The sequence below is a fragment of the Carcharodon carcharias genome, chromosome 33, assembly GCF_017639515.1.
Source record: "Carcharodon carcharias isolate sCarCar2 chromosome 33, sCarCar2.pri, whole genome shotgun sequence".
Classification (NCBI taxonomy): domain Eukaryota; kingdom Metazoa; phylum Chordata; class Chondrichthyes; order Lamniformes; family Lamnidae; genus Carcharodon; species Carcharodon carcharias.
The window spans coordinates 14,314,362-14,333,057 of NC_054499.1; the positions used below are offsets into that span (position 1 = coordinate 14,314,362).

The window sequence follows — 18,696 nt, forward strand, 5'->3', positions numbered from 1 at the left end:
GCTCCCTCTACACTCCCCCCTGACAGTACGGAGCTCCCTCTACACTCCCCCCTGACAGTACGGAGCTCCCTCTACACTCCCCCCTGACAGTACGGAGCTCCCTCTACACTCCCCCCTGACAGTACGGAGCTCCCTCTACACTCCCCCCTGACAGTACGGAGCTCCCTCTACACTCCCCCCTGACAGTACGGAGCTCCCTCTACACTCCCCCCTGACAGTACGGAGCTCCCTCTACACTCCCCCCTGACAGTACGGAGCTCCCTCTACACTCCCCCCTGACAGTACGGAGCTCCCTCTACACTCCCCCTGACAGTACGGAGCTCCCTCTACACTCCCCCTGACAGTACGGAGCTCCCTCTACACTCCCCCCTGACAGTACGGAGCTCCCTCTACACTCCCCCCTGACAGTACGGAGCTCCCTCTACACTCCCCCCTGACAGTACGGAGCTCCCTCTACACTCCCCCTGACAGTACGGAGCTCCCTCTACACTCCCCCCTGACAGTACGGAGCTCCCTCTACACTCCCCCCTGACAGTACGGAGCTCCCTCTACACTCCCCCCTGACAGTACGGAGCTCCCTCTACACTCCCCCCTGACAGTACGGAGCTCCCTCTACACTCCCCCCTGACAGTACGGAGCTCCCTCTACACTCCCCCCCTGACAGTACGGAGCTCCCTCTACACTCCCCCCCCCTGACAGTACGGAGCTCCCTCTACACTCTCCCCTGACAGTACGGAGCTCCCTCTACACTCCCCCCTGACAGTACGGAGCTCCCTCTACACTCCCCCTGACAGTACGGAGCTCCCTCTGCACTCCCCCTGACAGTACGGAGCTCCCTCTACACTCCCCCTGACAGTACGGAGCTCCCTCTACACTCCCCCTGACAGTACGGAGCTCCCTCTACACTCCCCCCTGACAGTACGGAGCTCCCACTACACTCCCCCTGACAGTACGGAGCTCCCTCTACACTCCCCCTGACAGTACGGAGCTCCCTCTACACTCCCCCGTGACAGTACGGAGCTCCCTCTACACTCCCCCCCGACAGTACGGAGCTCCCTCTACACTCCCCCCTGACAGTACGGAGCTCCCTCTACACTCCCCCCTGACAGTACGGAGCTCCCTCTACACTCCCCCTGACAGTACGGAGCTCCCTCTACACTCCCCCCTGACAGTACGGAGCTCCCTCTACACTCCCCCCGACAGTACGGAGCTCCCTCTACACTCCCCCTGACAGTACGGAGCTCCCTCTACACTCCCCCTGACAGTACGGAGCTCCCTCTACACTCCCCCCTGACAGTACGGAGCTCCCTCTACACTCCCCCTGACAGTACGGAGCTCCCTCTACACACCCCCTGACAGTACGGAGCTCCCTCTACACTCCCCCTGACAGTACGGAGCTCCCTCTACACTCCCCCTGACAGTACGGAGCTCCCTCTACACTCCCCCCCTGACAGTACGGAGCTCCCTCTACACTCCCCCCCTGACAGTACGGAGCTCCCTCTACACTCCCCCTGACAGTACGGAGCTCCCTCTACACTCCCCCCCTGACAGTACGGAGCTCCCTCTACACTCCCCCCCTGACAGTACGGAGCTCCCTCTACACTCCCCCCCCTGACAGTACGGAGCTCCCTCTACACTCCCCCCCTGACAGTACGGAGCTCCCTCTACACTCCCCCTGACAGTACGGAGCTCCCTCTACACTCCCCCCCTGACAGTACGGAGCTCCCTCTACACTCCCCCCTGACAGTACGGAGCTCCCTGTACACTCCCCCCTGACAGTACGGAGCTCCCTCTACACTCCCCCTGACAGTACGGAGCTCCCTCTACACTCCCCCTGACAGTACGGAGCTCCCTCTACACTCCCCCTGACAGTACGGAGCTCCCTCTACACTCCCCCCTGACAGTACGGAGCTCCCTCTACACTCCCCCTGACAGTACGGAGCTCCCTCTACACTCCCCCCTGACAGTACGGAGCTCCCTCTACACTCCCCCCTGACAGTACGGAGCTCCCTCTACACTCCCCCCTGACAGTACGGAGCTCCCTCTACACTCCCCCCTGACAGTACGGAGCTCCCTCTACACTCCCCCTGACAGTACGGAGCTCCCTCTACACTCCCCCCTGACAGTACGGAGCTCCCTCTACACTCCCCCCCTGACAGTACGGAGCTCCCTCTGCACTCCCCCCCTGACAGTACGGAGCTCCCTCTACACTCCCCCCTGACAGTACGGAGCTCCCTCTACACTCCCCCCTGACAGTACGGAGCTCCCTCTACACTCCCCCCTGACAGTACGGAGCTCCCTCTACACTCCCCCCTGACAGTACGGAGCTCCCTCTACACTCCCCCCCTGACAGTACGGAGCTCCCTCTACACTCCCCCTGACAGTACGGAGCTCCCTCTACACTCCCCCTGACAGTACGGAGCTCCCTCTACACTCCCCCTGACAGTACGGAGCTCCCTCTACACTCCCCCCCTGACAGTACGGAGCTCCCTCTACACTCCCCCCTGACAGTACGGAGCTCCCTCTACACTCCCCCCTGACAGTACGGAGCTCCCTCTACACTCCCCCTGACAGTACGGAGCTCCCTCTACACTCCCCCTGACAGTACGGAGCTCCCTCTACACTCCCCCCCTGACAGTACGGAGCTCCCTCTACACTCCCCCCTGACAGTACGGAGCTCCCTCTACACTCCCCCCTGACAGTACGGAGCTCCCTCTACACTCCCCCTGACAGTACGGAGCTCCCTCTACACTCCCCCCTGACAGTACGGAGCTCCCTCTACACTCCCCCTGACAGTACGGAGCTCCCTCTACACTCCCCCCTGACAGTACGGAGCTCCCTCTACACTCCCCCCTGACAGTACGGAGCTCCCTCTACACTCCCCCCCTGACAGTACGGAGCTCCCTCTACACTCCCCCCTGACAGTACGGAGCTCCCTCTACACTCCCCCCTGACAGTACGGAGCTCCCTCTACACTCCCCCTGACAGTACGGATCTCCCTCTACACTCCCCCCTGACAGTACGGAGCTCCCTCTACACTCCCCCCTGACAGTACGGAGCTCCCTCTACACTCCCCCTGACAGTACGGAGCTCCCTCTACACTCCCCCTGACAGTACGGAGCTCCCTCTACACTCCCCCTGACAGTACGGAGCTCCCTCTACACTCCCCCTGACAGTACGGAGCTCCCTCTACACTCCCCCCTGACAGTACGGAGCTCCCTCTACACTCCCCCCTGACAGTACGGAGCTCCCTCTACACTCCCCCTGACAGTACGGAGCTCCCTCTACACTCCCCCCCTGACAGTACGGAGCTCCCTCTACACTCCCCCCCCTGACAGTACGGAGCTCCCTCTACACTCCCCCCTGACAGTACGGAGCTCCCTCTACACTCCCCCTGACAGTACGGAGCTCCCTCTACACTCCCCCTGACAGTACGGAGCTCCCTCTACACTCCCCCCTGACAGTACGGAGCTCCCTCTACACTCCCCCCTGACAGTACGGAGCTCCCTCTGCACTCCCCCTGACAGTACGGAGCTCCCTCTACACTCCCCCCTGACAGTACGGAGCTCCCTCTACACTCCCCCCTGACAGTACGGAGCTCCCTCTACACTCCCCCTGACAGTACGGAGCTCCCTCTACACTCCCCCCTGACAGTACGGAGCTCCCTCTACACTCCCCCCTGACAGTACGGAGCTCCCTCTACACTCCCCCTGACAGTACGGAGCTCCCTCTGCACTCCCCCTGACAGTACGGAGCTCCCTCTACACTCCCCCCTGACAGTACGGAGCTCCCTCTACACTCCCCCCTGACAGTACGGAGCTCCCTCTACACTCCCCCTGACAGTACGGAGCTCCCTCTACACTCCCCCCTGACAGTACGGAGCTCCCTCTACACTCCCCCCTGACAGTACGGAGCTCCCTCTACACTCCCCCCTGACAGTACGGAGCTCCCTCTACACTCCCCCCTGACAGTACGGAGCTCCCTCTACACTCCCCCCTGACGGTACGGAGCTCCCTCTACACTCCCCCCTGACAGTACGGAGCTCCCTCTACACTCCCCCTGACAGTACGGAGCTCCCTCTGCACTCCCCCCCTGACAGTACGGAGCTCCCTCTACACTCCCCCCTGACAGTACGGAGCTCCCTCTACACTCCCCCTGACAGTACGGAGCTCCCTCTACACTCCCCCTGACAGTACGGAGCTCCCTCTGCACTCCCCCCTGACAGTACGGAGCTCCCTCTACACTCCCCCCTGACAGTACGGAGCTCCCTCTACACTCCCCCTGACAGTACGGAGTTCCCTCTACACTCCCCCTGACAGTACGGAGCTCCCTCTACACTCCCCCCTGACAGTACGGAGCTCCCTCTACACTCCCCCTGACAGTACGGAGCTCCCTCTACACTCCCCCCTGACAGTACGGAGCTCCCTCTACACTCCCCCCTGACAGTACGGAGCTCCCTCTACACTCCCCCCTGACAGTACGGAGCTCCCTCTACACTCCCCCTGACAGTACGGAGCTCCCTCTACACTCCCCCTGACAGTACGGAGCTCCCTCTACACTCCCCCTGACAGTACGGAGCTCCCTCTACACTCCCCCTGACAGTACGGAGCTCCCTCTACACTCCCCCCTGACAGTACGGAGCTCCCTCTACACTCCCCCCTGACAGTACGGAGCTCCCTCTACACTCCCCCCTGACAGTACGGAGCTCCCTCTACACTCCCCCCTGACAGTACGGAGCTCCCTCTACACTCCCCCCTGACAGTACGGAGCTCCCTCTACACTCCCCCTGACAGTACGGAGCTCCCTCTACACTCCCCCTGACAGTACGGAGCTCCCTCTACACTCCCCCTGACAGTACGGAGCTCCCTCTACACTCCCCCTGACAGTACGGAGCTCCCTCTGCACTCCCCCTGACAGTACGGAGCTCCCTCTACACTCCCCCTGACAGTACGGAGCTCCCTCTACACTCCCCCTGACAGTACGGAGCTCCCACTACACTCCCCCCTGACAGTACGGAGATCCCTCTACACTCCCCCCTGACAGTACGGAGCTCCCTCTACACTCCCCCCCTGACAGTACGGAGCTCCCTCTACACTCCCCCCTGACAGTACGGAGCTCCCTCTACACTCCCCCCTGACAGTACGGAGCTCCCTCTACACTCCCCCTGACAGTACGGAGCTCCCTCTACACTCCCCCTGACAGTACGGAGCTCCCTCTACACTCCCCCCTGACAGTACGGAGCTCCCTCTACACTCCCCCCCCTGACAGTACGGAGCTCCCTCTACACTCCCCCCTGACAGTACGGAGCTCCCTCTACACTCCCCCCCCTGACAGTACGGAGCTCCCTCTACACTCCCCCCCTGACAGTACGGAGCTCCCTGTACACTCCCCCCTGACAGTACGGAGCTCCCTCTACACTCCCCCCTGACAGTACGGAGCTCCCTCTACACTCCCCCTGACAGTACGGAGCTCCCTCTACACTCCCCCTGACAGTACGGAGCTCCCTCTACACTCCCCCCTGACAGTACGGAGCTCCCTCTACACTCCCCCTGACAGTACGGAGCTCCCTCTACACTCCCCCTGACAGTACGGAGCTCCCTCTACACTCCCCCTGACAGTACGGAGCTCCCTCTACACTCCCCCCCCTGACAGTACGGAGCTCCCTCTACACTCCCCCCTGACAGTACGGAGCTCCCTCTACACTCCCCCCTGACAGTACGGAGCTCCCTCTACACTCCCCCTGACAGTACGGAGCTCCCTCTACACTCCCCCTGACAGTACGGAGCTCCCTCTACACTCCCCCCTGACAGTACGGAGCTCCCTCTACACTCCCCCCTGACAGTACGGAGCTCCCTCTACACTCCCCCCTGACAGTACGGAGCTCCCTCTACACTCCCCCCTGACAGTACGGAGCTCCCTCTACACTCCCCCCTGACAGTACGGAGCTCCCTCTACACTCCCCCTGACAGTACGGAGCTCCCTCTACACTCCCCCTGACAGTACGGAGCTCCCTCTACACTCCCCCCTGACAGTACGGAGCTCCCTCTACACTCCCCCTGACAGTACGGAGCTCCCTCTACACTCCCCCCCCTGACAGTACGGAGCTCCCTCTACACTCCCCCCTGACAGTACGGAGCTCCCTCTACACTCCCCCCCCTGACAGTACGGAGCTCCCTCTACACTCCCCCTGACAGTACGGAGCTCCCTCTACACTCCCCCCTGACAGTACGGAGCTCCCTCTACACTCCCCCTGACAGTACGGAGCTCCCTCTACACTCCCCCCTGACAGTACGGAGCTCCCTCTACACTCCCCCTGACAGTACGGAGCTCCCTCTACACTCCCCCCCCCTGACAGTACGGAGCTCCCTCTACACTCCCCCCTGACAGTACGGAGCTCCCTCTACACTCCCCCTGACAGTACGGAGCTCCCTCTACACTCCCCCTGACAGTACGGAGCTCCCTCTACACTCCCCCCTGACAGTACGGAGCTCCCTCTACACTCCCCCTGACAGTACGGAGCTCCCTCTACACTCCCCCTGACAGTACGGAGCTCCCTCTACACTCCCCCCTGACAGTACGGAGCTCCCTCTACACTCCCCCCTGACAGTACGGAGCTCACTCTACACTCCCCCCCTGACAGTACGGAGCTCCCTCTACACTCCCCCTGACAGTACGGAGCTCCCTCTACACTCCCCCCTGACAGTACGGAGCTCCCCCTGACAGTACGGAGCTCCCTCTACACTCCCCCTGACAGTACGGAGCTCACTCTACACTCCCCCCCCTGACAGTACGGAGCTCCCTCTACACTCCCCCCTGACAGTACGGAGCTCCCTCTACACTCCCCCTGACAGTACGGAGCTCCCTCTACACTCCCCCCCTGACAGTACGGAGCTCCCTCTACACTCCCCCCTGACAGTACGGAGCTCCCTCTACACTCCCCCCCTGACAGTACGGAGCTCCCTCTACACTCCCCCCCTGACAGTACGGAGCTCACTCTACACTCCCCCCTGACAGTACGGAGCTCCCTCTACACCCCCCCTGACAGTACGGAGCTCCCTCTACACTCCCCCTGACAGTACGGAGCTCCCTCTACACTCCCCCTGACAGTACGGAGCTCCCCCTGACAGTACGGAGCTCCCTCTACACTCCCCCTGACAGTACGGAGCTCACTCTACACTCCCCCCCCTGACAGTACGGAGCTCCCTCTACACTCCCCCCTGACAGTACGGAGCTCCCTCTACACTCCCCCTGACAGTACGGAGCTCCCTCTACACTCCCCCCCTGACAGTACGGAGCTCCCTCTACACTCCCCCTGACAGTACGGAGCTCCCTCTACACTCCCCCCTGACAGTACGGAGATCCCTCTACACTCCCCCTGACAGTACGGAGCTCCCTCTACACTCCCCCCTGACAGTACGGAGCTCCCTCTACATCTCCTCATCTCAGTCTTAAATAATCGGCCCCCTATCCTGAGACTGTGCCTCCGAGCTTTAGGATCACCGACCAGCGGAAACAATCTCTCAACGTCCACCCTATCAAAACCCCTTCAGAATTGTGTAGGTTTCAATGAGATCGCCTCTCATTCTACTAAACTCCAGAGAACATAAACCCAATTCACTCAGCCTCTCATCGTAGGACAACCCCCTCATCCCATGGACCAATCTGGCGACCCTTGTCTGTACCGCCTCCAACGCGAGTATATCCTTCCTGCAAGATGAGAGCAGCAGAGGCAATGGTGCCTATGCTATTTTCTGGACCCTCCAGTACATAGCTGCTCTTTGCCATCAGGGTCACCAGGGCCAGGGTGTCAGTTGTTAAGAGGAGAGCTTGGCCGGAATGTTTGAAGAATAGGAATCCTTTAGGTTTGTTGGAAGTCTGAAGCCTGCGCACTTCCCAACACACATATAAAAGAACCTGGAGCCAATGCTGTTGGATTATCCTTACTGGTAAAATGTTTCTGGCTTGATGTTCTTGTGGCAGTCTCTGAATGGCCCCTGGGGGTCCACAATGGCTGCGCAGTAAGTCGTGCTGTTGACTACAGTCAGCTGGTCAGCACTGCAGTCAACAAAATGTCCTGTCTCGGGCTCAGCGCCGTTGTCCACACCAAAGTCTTGACGCCTGTTACACAGAGAGAGGGGGAGAAAGTGAACAACTTAACAACCGAGAGGGAGAGACAGAGGGAGAGAGAGAGAAAGTGAGTAATTTAGCAACCGAGAGGGAGGGAGAGAGAGAGAGAGAGAGAGAAAGTGAGTAATTTAGCAACCGAGAGGGAGGGAGAGAGAGAGAGAGAGAAAATGAACAACTTAGCAACCGAGAGGGAGAGAGAGAGAGAGAGAGAGAGAGAAAGTGAGCAACTTAGCAACCGAGAGGGAGTGAGAGAGAGAGAGAGAAAGTGAGCAACTTAGCAACCGAGAGGGAGAGGGAGAGAGAGAGAGAGCAAGTGAGCAACTTAGCAACCGAGAGGAAGAGAGAGAGAGAGAGAGAGAGAAAGTGAGCAACTTAGCAACCGAGAGGAAGAGAGAGAGGGAGAGAAAGTGAGCAACTTAGCAACCAAGAGGAAGAGAGAGAGAGAGAGAGAGCGAGAAAGTGAGCAACTTAGCAACCGAGAGGAAGAGAGAGAGAGAGAGAGAGAGAGCGAGAAAGTGAGCAACTTAGCAACCGAGCGTGAGAAACGACAGACTACGTTGAGCTAGGAGCTTCACATTCTGTAGAGAGGCCTGCCTATGGCAGGCTAGAGCGTGACTGATACTGTAGAGTCACACTGCACAGAAAGAGGGCCCTTCAACCCATCATGCCCATCCTGGCCCTTCCAAAGCGCTAAACAGTTTTGCTTTCAATTCGTTCGTGGGATGTGGGGGTCGCTGGCCGGGCCAGCATTTATTGCCCATCCCTAAATGCCCCCTGAGTAGGGAGCGGCTCGCTCGGCCATTTCAGAGTCAACCGCATTTGCTGTGGGTCTGGAGTCACGTGTAGGCCAGACCGGGTAAGGAGGGCAGATTTCCCTCTCGAAGGGGGGGGCATCAGTGAACCAGGTGGGGTTTTTACAACAATTGACAATGGTCAGCATTAGACTTTTAATTCCAGGTTTCACCATCTGCCCTGGTGGGATTGGAACCTGGGTCCCCCAGGGCATTACCCTGGGTCTCTGCATTATTGGTCCAGTGACAATACCACTATGTCACCACCCCCCCACCCCCGTCTCCTCCTCCCACTCTTTCCCTATGACAGCACATCAAGATGGATTTAGTACTTTGACAATAGTCCACCTGTAGTTACAGTTGTTGGGGGGAGCGGTGGGGAGGGTTAAAATGACCGGGGTTGCCATAGCAGACCGAAGAATGTGGCATCCAGTGTGTGTCTACTTGCAGTAAGGTTGCCAACAGTAACTATCAACCAAACGGTCAACCAAGTGGTTTACGCGAGTTACCGGGTGGCGCCTTCCACAAGCTCAGGATGTAGCCGAGGCGTTTTTCAGGCCATGATGTGGTTTCCTCGAGGCGCAGTCCCTGTGGCGAGCGGGGCAGCCATTTTGTACACGGCTGGTCCCCACAGACAGGAACAGAGTTATCCCTGTTCGCAATGTCGGTTGAGGAATAAATGTTGGCTCCACACACGCCGGGGAGAACTCGCCTCCCCACCTCCCCCCCCACCCCCTCAGAGGACAGACAGGAAAGACAGCACCCCTGACAAAACGGCACCGCCCCGGGAGCGCCCAGCTAGATGGTGTGCACTCAGGCCTTCTGGGGTGACTCAGACCCGCTGCGCCGAGCGGCTGACAGTAGAGAAAGACGGGCCTGCGCCCGATTCTCGGTCTTGGCTTCGGCTGAGCGGAACCGAGACTTGAGGCACCGCAATTGAGCCGGGTGACTGCGCTATTTGGGGAGAGCTGGGGAGTTATCACCGGTGTCCTGGGCCAATATTTAACCCCCGCCCCCCCGCCTACCCCAAGCTTATAACTTAAAAAAAAAATATGGTCTGGTCATTGGTGTCCACGGGATCTTGCTGTGCGCTAATTGGCTGCTACATACTCTACGTTCCAAAGTGACTTCATTGGCTGCAATGCCCTTTGGGGACGTCCTGAGGTTGTGTTAGGCGCTAGGTAAATGCAAGTCTTTCTTTCCAGCCCAGTCAAGCTCCTACCCAACCGCGTGGAGACGGGACTATTGCTCGGTTTGCTCTGGCTCACTTGTATCTCCTCATGTCGGACTGCTGCGGCTTATTCCTCCTCCAGTCGTGATTATCGTCGTCATGGTCATCGTCATCATCATGGTCATCGTCATCATCATCGTCATCGTCATCGTCATCGTCATCGTCATCGTCATCGTCATCATCATCATCATCATCGCCATCATCATCATCATTGTCCTCTCTGTCATCCACTTTCCAGCTGTTCCCAAACACCTTCAGGCTGGAAGCCTGCGTGCCATCCGGCAAGGTGAAGTCATTCCTGAACCTTCCGTCATAATTCCCGCACAGGCCTAGGACGTTCCTCTTATACAGGCTGGGGATGATAATATCTGGGAGAAGACAAAGTGCTTTGGGTGACGTGGAATGTTCATTCATGGGATCTGGCACTGGCCGGGCCCAGCGTTCGTTGCCCATCCCTAACTGCCCCTCGAGAAGGTGGCGGTGAGCTGCCTCCTTGAGCCGCTGCAGTCCCGTGTGGTGTAGGTACACCCACGGCGCTGTATCACCGACACTGGACAGCCGTTTTCCCCCCCCACCTCTAAGTGCTGCATTCAAATAGTGCAGCTTAAGCCTTGAGATCTAGTCAGCAACCCAGGCAATGTTTATTACCGGTATTTACAGAATTCCCAAATTCCTCTCTCTCCCTCCCATCTACCCATCCTGAGAAAGCCTTATTCAGTTGTGCTGGGGCCTTGTCAAGAGGTCATTAAGAGTCGCCCATTTAGTGTAGGGACTGGCATCCCATGTCCGCTGGGGTCATCTGGAATGTTAAAGGAATTCCCACCGTCACATTGTCCTGGCTGCCAATATCCCAGGCTAACTGAATGCAGTTGCGCCTCTGGCCACAGTGGGGTTTGGACTCACGACTTCAGGGGCTCGTCTGGTGTCGCCGACCCGCCACACTTAGCAAGCCCCTTACACGAGGCAGAGGGCCAATTAAACCACGCTGTGTGGGTTTTAACGGGTGGATATCCACGGGCCGAATCCGGCAGCACCCACTGTTTCGTTGCTAAGCTACAGGAGCTCAGCGCAAATACCAGTGTCCACTCTGCCCTCCTGGATCCTTTCACTGCCCGGAAGTCAACCCCCTTCCACTGGGGAAAGAAAACCCCAGCCCTTAAGCCCAGGCTTCACTGAGCGTCACCCTCTCCCCGCTCACTCTGAAACTTGCTCGCTCTTAAAGGGGCCTGCAATTCTAACATCGTCCCCCATCCGCAAAGCTCCCCGCAACCCCCCCCCACTCAAGCTCCCCCCACCACCACACCCCCCCACCCCACCCCACCACCTTTACCTGCGTTTTCTCTCCCATCGAAGGTGACCGAGAGGCCGAAATCCGTCTCCAGGTACAGGCTGCTGGATTTCTGGTAGACACGGAAGCCGTCGTGTGACTTGTAAGGTGGCCTCACCCTTTCGCCATCCAGCTGCGTCCAGAGGGGGGGGGGGGGGGGGGGGGGGGGGGGGGGGGGGGGGGGTGGGGGGGAGATGGAGGGGGGGGGGGGGGGGGCGTGTGGAGAAGAGCAAGTTTTATTCCGAACCGTCGGCTGGGATGAGGCTCCCCACAGCCAAATAGGAACAAAATTATTAAACTTTAATCAGACACGTCCCCCCCCACCCCACCCCCTTCCTTCCCCCCTCCCCTCCCCTTCCTTCCTCCCCTCCCCCCTTCCTTCCTCCCCTCCCCCACCCCCCCCTTCCTTCCTCCCCTCCCCCACCCCCACGCTGAGGGCTGCAGCGCGCGTTTCGAGCTGGGCGGACCTTAGCTGGCTGGCCGGCCGGGGTAAAATCGCGGGTGGAAAACACCTCCCCCCCCGACCCCCCGACCTCCCCCCCGGAGAGCCCACCCGACAAGGGGGGAAAAAAACTCTCCCCCAATGTCTCTGCTATTTAACCCTTCCGAATCCTTCAGCGTTGGATCCTCAGTCTCCATGGTTGGAACGTCAGTCTCTTTCGAGGGGCTGAATGGCCTCCTCCTGCCTCCCCCCCCCCACTTTGACCCTAACTTGCCCCTTGATTGCCGAAGATTTGAACCCGTGTCCCCAGAGCATTAGCCTCGGCCTCAGGGTAAGGGGTAGGTAGGGCCCTTTAAGACTGGGATGAGGAACAATTCCTTCACTCGGAGGCTGGCGAATCTTTGGAATTCCCTGCCCCAGAGGGGCTGTGGAAAGCCCATTCATTGGCAATTGTCTTTGGAATAGAGCCACAGAGGTCTACAACACAGACAAAGGCCCTTCGGCCCATCGAGTCTACTAGTGAGTGAGGACAGAACATTGGAAATGAACATCCACCCTGTCCCTGTCTGATTGATTGATCCCACCTCTCTCCATGGTGCACCTGCCTCCGTTCCCCCCCACCCCCCCACCACCCATTTCCCCCCCACCTCACACGCACACCACCACCCCCCTGCCTCCAAAGAAGCCCTTTTTGTTAGGGAGGGGTATTAAGGGACTTAGGAACCAAGGCAGGTTGAGTTAAGATACAAATCAGCCCTCGTTCGAATTGAGCGGCGAAGCAGTTTCGAGGGGCCGAACGGCTTCCCCCTGCTCCTTTGGCCCTAACTTGCCCCCCCCGATTGTCGGGGTAAGGATGGCAGCTTTCCTCCCCTAAAAAGGGGGGCATTAGCGAACCAGATGGGGTTTTTAACAACCATCGATGATAGTTGCCGTGGTCACTGTGACTGAGGCCAGCTTTATAATTCCACATTTTATGAACCGAATTCAAATTCCCCCCAGGTGGGATTTGAACCCGTGTCCCCCAGAGCATTAGCCTGGGCCTCAGGGTGAGGGGTAGGGCCATTTGAGAGAAGGAATTTCTTCACTTTGGAGGCCGGTGAATCTTTTGGAATACTCTACCCCAGAGGGCTGTGGAAAGCTCAGTCACTGAGCATGTTTAAGAGGAGGAACTGATAAGATTTCTGGAATCTAATGACATCAAGGGACATGGGAGAAAAAATGGGGTCGAGGTAGGTCATCAGTCACAATCTGTCCGACCAGGGGAGCAGCCTCGATGGGCTGAATGGCCTACTCTTGCTCCTTTTTCCTGTGACATTACCGCCATGCCAACGGCCACCACCCCCCCCCCCCAACGACGTAACATAATGTGACGCCATTGGAAACGATATAGTGAATCCCTCACCAGGAAGCGCCTCTCCTTGTGGAATTCGATGGAGTGCCCGTAAACATCGATGTAGACGGCGGACAAGTAGGAGATCTTTTTGTTGCCTTTTTCCACTTGGTTCTTGCCTTCGAGGTTGAACGGCTGCAGGGTCTCGGAGGGTTTGTAGGTGGTGGCCAGCGTATACCTGCCCTTGCCCTGGAAGTGGTGGGCCAAGCCGTCAAAGGTCAGATAGTGAGGGTCCCCCGAGATCAGGCAAGTCTCGAACGCTGGAAGGAGGCGAACAGAACGGAAACCCCTTTACCACCATCGTTTTGGACTTTGTGAAAATGAGATTGTCGAGGGACAAGAGGTCAAATGGGGTCCTCATCGAGGCGTTCAAAATCGTGAGCGGTTTTGACAGAGTTAAAAAAAGAGGAGCTGTCTCCTGGGGCAGGAGGGTCGGTAACCAGAGGGGCACAGATTGAAGAGAATCAGCAAAAGAACCAGTGGGGAAGATGCGAAGACATTTTTACGCAGAGAGTTGTTGTGATCTGGAATGTTCTGCCTGAAAGGGCGGTGGAAGCAGATTCAATAGGAACTTTCAAAAGCAGTAATTGGATAAATACTTGAAGGGGAAATATTTGCAGGGCTATAGGGAAAAGAGTTAGGAGAGCAAGACTAATTGGATAGCTCTTTTCAAAGAGCTGGCAATGACACGATGTGCTGAATGGCCTCCTTCTGTCCTGTGTGATCTTGTGTGTGTGTGTGTGTGTGTGTGTGTGTGTGTGTGTGTGCGTGAGTATTTATGTGCGCGTGTATGTGCGCATGCACACGTGTGTGTGTGTGTGTTTGCACGCGTGTGTGTGTGCGCATGTGTACTTTTGTACACACTTGTGGGTGGGTGTGCGTACCGTGTATGTGTGTGGATGCATGTGTGTGGATGCATGTGTGTGTGAATGCATGTGCACGCATATGTGCATGCATGTGTACACACGTATGCATGTGTGTGTGTATGCGCATCTGTGTGTATGCATGTGTGCGTGTGTGCATGTGCACGCATGTGTACGTGCATGTGTATGCACGTCTGTGTGCACATGTGTGTGCATGTATGCAGGTGAGATAGTGGTGGAGGGTTAATCTATTCAATGCTCAATGAAAAGGCATCATTTCAGGGTCTCTTCTGTAAATAACTGGGGTAGATTTTGTGCATTCGGGTGATAGTGCAATACTTGAATACCCGCCCAACTATGGCACCAACTTGGTTTTAACTGGCAGTGCCAGGTTCATAGTGTGAAGAAGTTTTCTGCATGTATAGTACTCGGGTAATGACAGTGGTTGTGGAACGGTGTGGTTATGGGGGGAGTGGATATAGGGGAAGATGGAAATGGAGTTACACTTAGAATTCTCCCACTGCCCTCCCAGAAACTCCAAACTAAACAGCGGACAAAGCGCCCTGGGAGCTCATTCCTGTTTACATCCAGTTGTCAGTGTTTATCCAGCTTCCCCTTAAATGCACCCAGAGTTGTTACAGCACCGAAGGCGGACATTTGGCCCATCGTGTCTGTGCTGGCTCTCCGAGTGGGTAATTCCCCTCACAATCCCCGCGCCTTCTTCCCGTAAACCTGCACATTCTTCCTTTTAGGATAATGATCCAACTCCCTCTCGAAAGCCTCGATTGACTCTGCCTCCCCCACACTCTCAGGCAGCACATTCCAGATCCTAACCGCTCGCTGCGTGAAAAAGTTTCTCCTCGTGTCTCCATTGCTTCTTTTGCCAATTACCCTAAATCTGTGCCCTCTGGTTCTCGATCCTTCCACCAACGGGAACAGTTTCTCCCTGTCCGCTCTGTCCAGACCCGCTCATGATTTTGAACACCTCGATCAAATCTCCTCTCAGCCTTCTCTTTTCCAAGGAGAACAGTCTCAGCCTTTCCAATCTTTCCACATCACTGCAGCCCCTCATCCTTGGGACTATTCTCTTGAATCTTTTCTGCACTCTCTCCAATGCCATCATGTCTTCCTAAAGTGTTGTGACTAGAACTAGAGCAATACTCCAGTTGAAGCCAAACCAGTGTTTTATACAAGTTTAGCATAACCCCCCAGCTTTTGTACTCTGAGCCCCTATTAATAAAGCCCCGGGACACTGTATGCTTTATGAATCACTCTCTCAACCTGTCCCACCGCCTTGTATGACGTAGGCACAGGTACCTTTGCTCCTGCCTTCCTTTTAGAATTATACTCTTTAATTTGCATCCATGCTACTCATCTCAACCATTCCTTGTGGTAGCAAGTTTTTTTCTATTCTTTCATGGGATGTGGGCTTTGCTGGCTGGGCCCAGCATTTGGTGCCCATCCCTAATTACCCTTGAGAAGGTGGAGGTGAACTGCCTTCTTGAGCCGCTGCAGTCCATGTGGTGTAGGTACACCCACCGCGCTGTTAGGGAGGGAGTTCCAGGATTTTGACCCAGCGACAGTGAAGGAGCGGCCGATATATTTCCAAGTCAGGATGGTGGAGGGGAACTTGCAGGTGAGGGGGTTCCTGTGTGCCCTTGTGCTTCTAGATGGTAGCGGTCGTGGGTTTGGAAGGTGCTGCTGAAGGAGCCTTGGTGAGTTGTTGTGGTGCATTTCACATTCTAACCCACCTCACTTAATGCACATAGTGGGGGCGGGGGGGGGAGGTGGTGGTGGGGTGCTGGGTGAGCGGATCGGAAATCTGCTTCCTCATTTGTGTCCCCAATTTCTGGAAGTGGCATTCAGCCGAGCATTCATCTCAATCCAGTGGGTGCGCTGTGCGGACCCATTGTCGAGGCCAGACATTCACCATGTGCCAGAGAGGAGCCGAGCGGGAACGTGAAAGGATTTGGGATTGGGGGGGGGGGGGGGGGTGGGTCCGAGGGTGACTTACCGACAGGCTTGCACCTGTAATTTCCATTTTTCCTCAGCGTGCAGACTGAATTCTCATTACACTCGTGCTTCCTGCAGCGCAGGTTCCCTTTAGTGCAGGTACACTTTGTGTCGCAGTGCTCATTCAGCCAGCTGTCCCCGGACTGTAAAACAGAAAGCAGGTAAAATCAGGTCACGCTACGCCCACGCCCACCCCCGCCTAACCTGAGAGCAAACGCGGCCCCACCCCACCCCCACCCCCACCCTTCCATCGCCGCAGAGACAGCGTTTTTGGAAGCACACCTTTTGGCTCCGAGCACATCTCTGGGGCTGTTTCGAGGACTGGTGAGACCGTGTGCGTGTGTCAGCTGTGTCTCAGCGGCTAGCACGCTCAGCTCCAAGCCGGAAGGTCCTGGGTTCAATTCCCGCTCTCGAGACCCCAGTGCAAATTTCCTGACTGATACTCCCACCGCATGACACCACCCCCCCACCCCCTCCAGAGTGAAAACACGGTTAAAAACTGGGAAATAGGGTTACTGGTCTTGCCCACGTTAAAATGGTGGGGGGGGGGGGTCAATGTTCGGAGCAGATTACCTGGAGATTAACTGCTTTGCAGTTTATTGGCTGTGTTGGTTGGCTGCTGTGTTTCCTACGTTACCACAGAGACTATAGGCCTATAAATTAATTCATTGGCTGTGAGGGTTTTTTTTTTAATTGGTTCATGGGCGCCGCTGGCAAGGCCAGCGTTTGTTGCCCCCATCCCCAATTGCCCCTCAAACTGAGTGGGCTCGCTCAGCCATTTCAGAGGGGGGCAGTTAAGAGTCACCCACATTAGCTGTGTGGGTCTGGAGTCACGTGTGGGCCAGACCGGGTAAGGACGGGCAGATTTCCCTCCCCTAAAGGGGGCATTAGTGAAGCAGATGGGGCTTTGACAACCATCGATGGTAGTTGCCATGGGCAGCCCAGGCTCAGTGAGGAGCCTGGTGATCTCCAAGTTAGAAGGTTGTGGGTTCAAGTCCCGTTCCAGCGATACCAAGGCGCTGGCCTGAGCTGGTGGAAGGCACTAGGCTGTACTGTCCGGCCTCCAGGGCAGTGTAACTGGGGACACCTGAAAGATGCCGGGGAGCCTCCACTCCTCCCCACCCCCATCCTCCCCAAAGTTCGGAGGTAAGGTTTGCACGGCAACATGCCTGGGAAGAGCAAAATTCCTTTGGGGCAATTGCCCTACCACTTCTACTTTCTGTACCTATTGTCAGCCTCCAGCCGCCGCTCCGTCGGAAGTCACGCCACCCCCCCCCCCCACCCCCCCAACCCCCCAAGTACGAACGCACCTCTTCCTTCCCTCGAAGCGACCCTGTCCTACAGGGACAAGGCCTGAAACTCAAGGCCCGGCTGAACAACGCTTGTCCGGTTTGACCCCGCACCCCCTGACCCTGGCTGCGTGTTCCACCACGCCGGCTCCTCTGGGGGGAAGGGAGTTGGGGGGGCGGGGTGGGGGGGGAGAAGGGTGAGGCCTTACCTTGTGGTAGTCACCCTTGTAGTCGACACAGCCGCAGTCTGCCAACTGAACGCACCGGTCGTCACTCAGCACGAAGCCGCTGTTGCACTCGCAGCCTTCCACACAGGGCCGGCTGCTCTCGCAGGTCGAGGGCGCGTAGATGTCCAAGCAGGTTGCCGGGCAGGCTGAGGCGCATTCTGTGTAGTGGCTGTCCTTTTGGCAGGGCAGAGCTGTGGTGGGGGGTGGTTGGGGTGGGGGTGGGGGGGGGGAAGCAAAGGCAAAACATCAACAACACGCTAAACCACCGCTCAACACAATAACCGCAGAAAGAGAAACACCTTAATCAACGCTGCCAAGATGGGTTAACAGGTCAGTGGCCACAGTGCGGGATCTTGCTGTGCACAAACAGGGCTTGCCTCCCCCTCCCCCCCCTCCAACCACCGGAGCTTGAGTCTTAAAGTGCCCCCCCGCCCGATGGGTTACCGCGGAGCTTATGAGTCGTTTAGCGTCGGTTGGCGAGGGATTCACCGGTGGTCACGAGCGCTCAAGGAAATCTGAGCTGATCAGATAAGGGGGGCATCGCTGCTCAATCGTCTCCCACAGACCAGTCGAATTTTCTCGCCGTTGGCAACAGTAAAGGGTTAGGGAAAGGGTTCGGGAGCCCGGGTAGATCGTTTTAAACCCCAGTGGTCAACTGTCACTAAAAAGCAATCAAACAGGCTAATGGAATCTTAGCCTTTAGCTCAAAGAGATGGGAAGCCGAAGGGTTGCAAGTTCTGCCACTGTTGAATAAAGGTCTGAAAGTAACTGTGCTCCGCTCTGGGCCCTGCACCTCAGGAAGGATATGTCGCTCCTGGAGGGGGTGCAGTGCTGAACGGTTACTGGGGCTAAGAGGGTTATATTAAGACAACCTACATACGTACGTTCACGCATACGAGTTAGGGGCAGGGGTAGGCCATTCGGCCCCTCAGGCCTGCTCTGCCTTTCGAAACGACCAACGCCTGATCCGATCGTGGCCTCAACTCTCCACTTCCC

The 18,696-nt window shown here is 57.4% G+C and overlaps 1 protein-coding gene across 1 annotated transcript in view; it reads right to left on the minus strand.

The window, feature by feature from the left end:
• Positions 1–7,940: 7,940 nt before the first annotated feature.
• The window catches only part of LOC121272254 (zonadhesin-like), a 64,019-nt gene continuing 53,263 nt past the window's right edge, over positions 7,941–18,696 (minus strand). Inside the window, exons 24-30 of the mRNA XM_041178783.1 lie at positions 17,683–17,891; positions 16,186–16,327; positions 13,321–13,568; positions 11,480–11,609; positions 10,402–10,517; positions 9,757–9,872; positions 7,941–8,118 (exon numbers count right to left, since the gene is read on the minus strand). Of these exons, the coding sequence (XP_041034717.1) occupies positions 7,941–8,118; positions 9,757–9,872; positions 10,402–10,517; positions 11,480–11,609; positions 13,321–13,568; positions 16,186–16,327; positions 17,683–17,891 (1,139 nt within the window). The remainder of the gene's footprint in view (positions 8,119–9,756; positions 9,873–10,401; positions 10,518–11,479; positions 11,610–13,320; positions 13,569–16,185; positions 16,328–17,682; positions 17,892–18,696) is intronic.